The following is an 8,850-nucleotide window of genomic DNA, read 5'->3' as shown; positions in this document are numbered from 1 at the left end:
TAACAGGTGAACATTTACCATGGTAGGAAAACTATGAACATAATAGACCATAGACATAGCAAAAGTCATGAACACAACATGGTCATATCCGTGGGTAAAGAAAAAGGTTTTGATAAAACACAACATAAAAGGGCCACTATGAGCAAGACTTTCCTTAAGACAGTGACTCAGATGAACTGAAGCCTCCTTACATGGAATGTAGAAAAGAGCCCCAATAAGACTGGGAGCCAAGGGATGCTAGCCATCCTCACCCCTCCCACTCGGTGTACTTCCAGGAATAAGCACTAGAGCAATACATCAACAAGAAATAGACCAGCTAACCATCTATCTGCAAACGGAAATGGAATTATCTCCGTTTGTAGATCAATATAATTCACTTAAATGACCCTAAAGAATCAAGTCTAAAAATAGTCAAGCATTCATTTCACTCAAGTGCAGGTTCCTTTTGTTAAACTCCCAAAATGCATCAGCATCTCCATAGAAAACTATTAAAATCCAGTAGGAAGAGATAGAAAAAGTTTATTCAAAATGAATATTTTTCAAAATTTGAGAAACCACTTTTCAAGATATATGCCAGACTTGAATACAACTACTTAAAGATACAAGGGCACACACAAAAAGAACTATTTAAAGAAACAAAGGAAAATTTCAAGAATTGGAGAAATGAATTCTTAATAATTGGGCTGTGCTGATATAATTAACATGATAATAAGACCTTAGTTATTGTACAGACTAAGTGCCATGCCAACCGAATGACCAAGGCTTACTTCATAGAACAAGACAAAAGCAACTCCAAAATTCATCTGGAAGAACCAAAGGCCAATGATTTTGAAGGAAATTCTAAAAAGAAGGTAAGAAAAAGGGGTTAGCGTAGTAGCACCCAATCTCAAGCTACATCAGTGAGGTGTTTTAATCCAAACCATTTGATCAATAAACCAGGTCCTGGTCTGGGTTAAGTATTAACCTCCTGGGAGAGCATATTAGGAGTCAGGGTTAAAACTGTGGTCTTAAGTCTTCATCTTGTGTGTGGAAAGCATTTCTTTGGTATAAGGGAAATAACCGTCATACTAGCCTGACACTGATGTTTTTTTTTTTTTGGTGGGGTGGGAGGTGGGGGGTGGGGACACAACTATAAGCCAAGCCAAACCTGTGAAGTGATTTTCCCTGTGGCCCTTGGGTGAAGATTTAAAGAGCCAGAGACAAGGAGAAAGGCTTAGCTTTTCTCTTTAGGGAGCAGGTTCCTTCAGAGTTAACCCTAGTACCTACTTGAACCCAGAAGTTGGTCTCCTTACTGGAAGAAGGTGCCTCACAACTCCCAAGCCTAATGATATTTGAAGCTACATATGTATCTTGGGTATTAGATCTTTATCAGAGAAATTTATTGTGAAGATTTCTCAATTGTGCTATATCTGATTCATATCTATTTGCCATACCTCTCTTCCTAGCCATTAGAACTGTCCAAAAGTGGAACTGGATCCCTTGAGAGCTGGAGGTCTCCTCTTTAGAGGTCTTCAAGTAGAGGTCAGATGGTTGGTTATAGTGGAGACTCCTGCAAAGTATGGGTTGGATCTTGGGCTGTGGTGGCCTTGGCAGCCATACCTAAATGTCGCCTTTTTGAACCCATCCATTGGTGCCCTGTTCTGGATGCTCCTCTCCCTCCTAAAGTGAGCTGCTATTTGTGACTGTTTCATTTAAAAGGTGAAAGACACACAAAATGATGGACTTGGGAAAGCTGTACCCTAGTTTAAAATGTGTGAGAGAGAACTAGGATGAAGAGCTATGTCCTGGACTGTTGTCACTATACCAGGGACACTGAAGGGGATTCGCAGGTCATTCAAGTGAATCCCTCTCCTGATATCTGCTAAATCACACTGTGTTTGCTACGCAAGCTCACACAGTCATGGATGTCAATTTGATTCAATGCATATTGAGTATCTTTATATACCCCTGGCATTTGGAAAGGTTTTTTGGATACAAAGATGGAAAAAGTCAGCCCTGCTCTGCCCTCAAGGAGCTTACATTGAAGTAGGGATAACAACAGCATGATATAAAGTTAAATGCAAAATAGATACAATGTTATTTCTGAAGAGGGAAGCTGTGACCATGAGCATCACAACAGCCTTGCAGGAGACGTCACCGGAAATAGGATTGGAAATAAATCATGTGCAGAGGTGGCAAACGCATCCCAGACACAGAAGACACTCAGCCTGTGAAAAGGCATGGGGATGAACTGCCATGTGCGGAACAGTACAGAGCATTGGTGGGATGGGCAGCCTGGACAAAGGCATGGGGATGAACTGCCATGTGCGGAACAGTACAGAGCGTTGGTGGGATGGGCAGCCTGGACAAAGGCATGGGGATGAACTGCCATGTACAGAACAGTACAGAACATTGGCGGGACGGGCAGCCTGGACAAAGGCATGGAAGTGAAAGATCTCCATTTTAGGAGGTGATCAGGGTTTTGTTTTTTTTTTTTCAGTTTCTCCCTTGCCTTCTGGTTCTAAGTTATCTGGACAGTTTTCCATTATATTTACTTGAAATATGAAGTCTGGACTCTTTTTGTTCATGGTCAGTTGGTTTTACTAAGACATTTCACATTTTCTTCTATTTTTTTTAGTCTTTTGACTATTTTAGTGTTTCTTGGTGTTTCGTGAAATCATTAACTTCCACTTGGACAATTCTAACTATTAAGGAGTTATTTTCTCCAATATTTGTGTACCTCTCCTATGAAGTTGTTAACTCTCTTTTCATGATTTTCTTACATCACTCTAGTTTGTGTTCCCAATTTTTCCTCTACCACTCTTACTGGTTTTCAGAATCAAACAGGAATACCTAACGGCTTCTTTTATAGAGAAAAGAAAGAGAACTTTGTTCATTCCATTCTGTGTCTGCTGCTCCTCCTGGTTTCATCTCCGCCACATAAGACGCCCCACCAGAACAAACTCATTACTTTGGAATCCACCACTGCGCTGCCAATTCCAGCCTTGTTGGACTGTATTTCCTTCAGCCTTCTCTCTCCTCTTTTTGGAGAGCCAAACTCCTCTCCATGTCTTCTTTTATAGAGGGCATAAACTTACCTTTTGCTCACTCTGCTCTGCATTGGCTTCCCTACCTGATCCCAATGCCAGGGAACAAAGTGCCCCCATGCCAGGCACCTCCTGGTCCTCCCCCCCCCATATCCTTCTCTCCTACTTCCTTTTGTGTGCTATCTCTCCCTTTAGCTTATGAGCTCTGTGAGGGCAGGACTCTTTCTTTCTATTAATTATACCCTCAGCACTTAGAATACACATTGCTTGGCACATAGTAGGTGCTTAATAAATGTTTATTGGATTTAAAATAATTCTTTTTTTGCCTTTTGGACGGCGATTGGGGTTAAGTAACTTGCCCAAGGTTACATGGCTAGTTTGTGTGTGGGTGGGTGGGTGTTAAGTGTCTGAGGCCAGACTCTGGGGCCAGCGCTTTACTCACTGCACCACCTAGCCTAAAATAATTCTTAACTCCTTTTTTTTCCCCCTAAATCACTCCCTTCAGTTCTTCTGGGAATTCTTGCTAGGTTTGTGTCTGATTTGAATTTTTTTTTCCTTTGAAGCTTTGTTTATAGATGTTTTCAAGTCATTGCTTCTTCTGAGTTTGTGTCTTCAGCTTTCCCATCACTATAGTAACTTTTTATGGGCAGGTTTTTTCCTTGTTTGCTCATTTCCCAGCCTATTTCTTGACTGTGGGCTTTATGTTAGAGTTGGGTGCTGCTGACCTCTGGAAGTGTGGATAATGTCTGTCCTGAACTTTCTGCCTTTTAGGTCCTTCTGTGGCTTTCATAGCTCACTTGGCCTTTACAAGGTGCTTCTGACATCATATGACCCAAGAAGAGGCTTGGTCACTATCCTTCTGGTCTTCAAGTTCACCTTTGGCTTGTCTGTGGTTGAGTTTTTGTAGACTTCTGTTGGACTCAATCACAGGTTCCTGTGAGGTTCAAAGGGACTGAACATGTGACTCCACCTTGGTTTGGGTCTCCTGGATAGTTTATTCTGCTGTGGGTTCAGTGCATGGTTAATGGTTAGAACTGAGTATGCCTCTCTGCTCTTGGGCTCAGAGTCACATAGCTATGGTTCTGGAACTTGTTCCTTGCCCCTTACACAGGTAGGGTCCTTGCTCCCTAATGATTGTGCCCTCTTTTCCACCCTAGAATGTGACTAGGGACTGAGTAATGGGAAACTGAATTGCCAGATAGTACCTATTCCTGCTCCAGCTGCTATTTAATACAGTAGTCCCCTTACTATACCAAGAGCTGGGCAATTCCCCTCCACTGCTGTCATCACTACTCCTGGCCAACCCCTGATCCAGTGTTCACAGACCTCTCTGCCCTCTTCCAAACCTTCCCTGGGCTGGGAAAATGACTCACTGTGACTTTTTCTTGACTTTTCCAATCAGAATTTGGTCTTGCACACTTTGTAAGTAGTTGGGGAGGAGCTAAGGCAAAAAATTTACATCTCTGTCATCTTGACTCCACCCTTTTTGAGATGTTGGCTGGAGCCCAGAGTCTATGAATGATGAAACTAATATATAGCAAGCCTGGAAAGGTAGTCTGAAGACAGATTGTAAGGATTATAAATGGCAAACATAGGAGTTTGTGTTTTGTCCATAGCTGTCTAGAAGGAGACATATTGGGATAGATTTGGGGGACACAAAGATAGAAAAAGTCAGTCCCTGTCCTGTCATCAAGGAGCTTACATTTGAATAGAAATAAACATCATCAACATATAAAGTTGTATACAAAATAGATACAATGTGATTTCTGAGGAGGGAAGTTATAACTGTGGGAATCCCAATAGCTTCCTGACCAGGGGAGGGAAATATATGGTCAGAATTGTGTGGAAGGAAAGAAAGAAAGATATTAGAAAGAGGATGGAAGTCAATTTCACTAAGGCTTTTTTTTTTTTAACCAAGCAATGGGGACCTTTCTGACCACATCAATCAAGATGTGGAATTTTTTCTCACTCATAGCTAGCTTACTCCCTTTGTCCTGATCTCCTGAGATAGCACAACTCCTGTGCTCAGATCCTGAATCTGGCACGAAGTGACCATGGACGATCATGTGCCTTCTCTGGGCTGCCTCCATTTTTTCCTCTGTATAATGAAGGGCTGGTATTTGATGATCCCTGTGGTCCTTTTCCAGTGTAGATTCTGTGGATTCCTGTGAATTCGCTGGCAAAAATGGGGTTTGAGTCAAGATCACGAGCTTGCTCTCACAGTCCAGATGAGAGGAAGTATACACTGTTGGTTGGCACACATATGGTTATGCGGCTACTCTCAGGATGGTCAATATAGAAATCAGATTAATTGTATACTTTGCAGCCAAAGGCGGAGAAGCTCTACACAGTCAGCTAAAACAAGACCTGGAGATGACTATGGCTCAGATCATGAGCTTCTTATAGCAAAATTCAGTCTTAAATGGAAGAAAGTAGGGAAAACCATCAGACCACAGAAGTACGATTTAAATAACATCCCCTATGGATATGAAGTGAAGGTGATGAATAGGTTTAAGGAATTAGATCTGATAGATATGGTTTCTGAAAACCCATGAACAAAGGTCTTGTATATTGTACAGGAGACAGCAACAAGACATATTCCAAAGAAAAACAAGAGCAAGTAAGCAAAATGGCATCTGATAAGGCTTTACAAATAGCTGAGGAAAGAAGGAAAGTGAAAAATGAGGGTAAAAGGGAAATGAATGTAGAATTCCAGAGAATAGCAAGTCAGTGGGAGAGATAAGTTGGGCCCAGGAAGGTTCAACATGGCAAAATCTCCTCAACACAATCAGCTCTGTTGGAAGATTTTGCTGGGGAAATAAAAGATCTTCCCCAAGAAGTAATACATTGAGGTTTTCTTGCCCCTGTTCCTGGATGGTTTGTGTGTGGGTGAGGAGGGGTAAGGACTTTGAAGGGGGAGATCTGAGCTCAAAAGGACACTCAGGGAAGGTCAGCTGACCTCCTGTCGACAATATGGAGGGATTTTTGGTAGGGCAGGGGTTAGGCTTGAGGCCTCCAACTTCCCTTCCAAATGTTTTATCCTATTACTGTGATTCTAGCCCTATTCCCTGGGAAAGCCCCTTCCCTTCTTCAGGTCTCAGTTTCTTTCCTTGGCCAGTATAAGGCTAGAAAAGGCCAGGTGCACCACGCTTCCTAGTTCTAGTGTTTGTGATCCACTGCATTCCAGATGAAGAACTCGAGGGAGTTCACTTGTCAGCCCCCTGCTAGCCTAGCTGGTGGGTAGGAAGGACGCTTTTTCCTAGCATTCTGAATCACTGAAGACCCCTTTTCACTGGCTCTGCCTGATTGTGGACTACTTGAGTGCTGCAACTGTCTTTTGCCTCTTTTTGTTTCCCCCCTCCCAGCACAGTCCCAGGCACATAGTAGGTGCTTAAAAACTTTTGATTCACTGACGGATTGCATCTCATCATCTTCCAGGGATGCCCAACCCAAAGACCTGAGATGCACCCCGGTCACATTGGCATATTCAGAATGTGCACTACTGGACACCCCAGGCTGGGGACAGGGCTGTCTAGAGGGGTGTATGTGGTAAAAGAGCAGGGTCCAAGGCTTTCTCGCCCCTCACCGTCACAACTCAGAATCACTAGAGAGTGTTTGAAAACAGAAACAACCAGACCTGGGTTATTCTTCATCATTTAATTTAATGAAGGTGAAAACTATACAACAGTGAGGCTAGTGGCCTGGCCAGAGCTGGGAGCTGCCCCCGGCATCCATCCCTCCCAGACAGCATACACAGGGTGGCTTCCCCACCCTGGCCATAGATGTTGCACCGGCCGAGTGAGGGACAGCACAAATCCAAGTGGCCTGGGCAGCTTGTGGCTGAAATGTGGGCAAAGGAAGAGGACTGGCCACCAGCCCTGTCTAGAAAAGGCTTCCAAAAGAGTGGAAAAGGCAGTATGTACAGCTGGCACCGATTGGACCCTTCTGCCCACCCTAAGGAGAAGTTAGGGTTGGCTCTCTGCACATCCCCTGGCACTTCTTAGCAAGGAGAGAGAACAACCCAACACCAGCCCTTCTCACCAAGTGGGACAGCCCCTAAGGAGGCCAGGTGCATGCAGGTGACTGCTTTCATTGGGAAAGCATAGAACCAGGCCCTTCAGAATGCCACCAAGCTAAGAAAATGGAATCTGTCCAGGGACATATTATTCAAGGGCTCATGACCCAGAGCCCCTGCAGCAGAGGCACGTTCTCTTGGGCACACACCAGGTGTGGTACAGTAAGGACCACCTTTCAGAGCAGGCAACTCACCACTGGTGTGAGCTGCTAGTGTTCACGAACACCCATTAATTCATTTAGCTAAAATTGCCATTCCAAGTTTGGCCCTAGCTAATCTAGAGGGCTCGGCCGTCACCTTTCCCCGCACCAGCACTCTGGGCACTGTCTCTAGACAGTAATTTACCCTTGCAACCTGAGCATCCTATGTTCCAGAGGCCAGAGGACTCGGGCTCTTTAGCCCTCCCTGCCCAAGACCTAGCTGCTCCCTGCTGAGGGGCACACAGAGCTGCACATGTGGAAATGGGAGCTCTCTAGGTCTGTGTCTGCATCCAGCTCAGCATCAGTGGGGGCCTCTGGGGCAGACATGCCCTCATCCTGGGAATCTGGGTCCTGGCTCCTCTTCAGTCTGCAAAGAAAAAGAGAAATCCAGGCAGCTGAGTGTGGCTGGCCTGAGACAAGACCAACAGAGGGCACGGCCAGGATAAGGCAAGCAGGTCTCAGGCTGCTTGAGAGAGACCACACCATGGGAAGGATAGTGACACAAAGAGCCTTTCGTTGCTTCTGACGGAAAGCAGCCAGAGCTCCTCTGGGCCCTCGTGGCCTCAGACTCTGCCACACACCACGACGAAGGCTACTTCGGACCAAGCTCATTGTCAACCAGCTGATGTCAGTATTCTCGGCATGTTGAGAGTCACAGACACAGACAAATCCGAGTCCTTGAGGCCTGAGACAGACACTAAAATGAGTCGCAATATCACTGACCTCTATAGGACCTCAGAGACACCCAGCGTGGCCCATCTATAAACAGCTGTCATCACAACAACAAACCCAACAAGTGACCACTCAGTCTCCATTTAAAGACGCTCGGGGAAGGGGCAACCACACTCTGCCAAGGCAGCCCCTTCTGCTTTGGACCAGGACTATTAAAACTACAGCTGATATTTGGGAACCACCTTCCTCCTACCCGGGGACACACAGAATGAGTCCACTCTTCCTAAAGGAGAGGCCTTCAAAAGCTTATGGACAGGGGCGGTTAGGTGGCATAGTAAATACAGCACCGGCCCTGGAGTCAGAAGGTCCTGAGTTCAAATCAGGCCTCAGATACTTAACACAAAAACTATCCCTGTGACCTTGGGCAAGTCACTTAACCCCAACTGCCCTCCAAAAAGCAAAAAAATAAAATAAAAGCTTATGGACAGTCTTCCTGTCCAGGCAGAGGCCAGGCTCATCTTGGAGCTTCAGACAAATCTGATCTTAGGGCGGGCTGGGCCCAGCACTGTCCAACAAGTTCTAGGGAGCTCCTGTCTTTCCTGCCCACAGTTCTTCTCAGAGGCTGGAGTGTCCTACTATGTCCCCTGCCCCAGGCTATGGCCAGCAGAGAGGGAGCAGCTCTCATCATCAGGAGCTGGGCCACTGAATGGCCAGCTGCACTTCCTAGCAGGGAAGGGGAATCAGGGCTCTTTCCTTGCTCCATATAAGGGAAGGAGCCCTGAATGCAGGTAAGAGAAACTTTTGATCCTAGTGAAGAAAGAAAGAAAGAAAAAGAAAGAAAGAAAGAAAGAAAGAAAGAAAGAAAGAAAGAAAGAAA

At 45.1% G+C, this 8,850-nt stretch overlaps 1 protein-coding gene across 1 annotated transcript in view; it reads right to left on the bottom strand.

The window, feature by feature from the left end:
- Positions 1–6,668: 6,668 nt before the first annotated feature.
- The window catches only part of STK32C (serine/threonine kinase 32C), a 206,941-nt gene continuing 204,759 nt past the window's right edge, over positions 6,669–8,850 (bottom strand). Inside the window, exon 12 of the mRNA XM_069101686.1 lies at positions 6,669–7,668. Within this exon, the coding sequence (XP_068957787.1) occupies positions 7,518–7,668 (151 nt within the window). The 3' untranslated portion in view covers positions 6,669–7,517. The remainder of the gene's footprint in view (positions 7,669–8,850) is intronic.

The sequence above is a fragment of the Petaurus breviceps genome, unplaced genomic scaffold (genome assembly GCF_028583685.1).
Source record: "Petaurus breviceps papuanus isolate PSGF00001 unplaced genomic scaffold, PetGlider_PUasm1.0 490, whole genome shotgun sequence".
Taxonomy (NCBI): domain Eukaryota; kingdom Metazoa; phylum Chordata; class Mammalia; order Diprotodontia; family Petauridae; genus Petaurus; species Petaurus breviceps.
The sequence above is the reverse complement of the archived record's forward strand: the minus strand, read 5'-3'. Positions and strand labels throughout refer to the sequence as shown.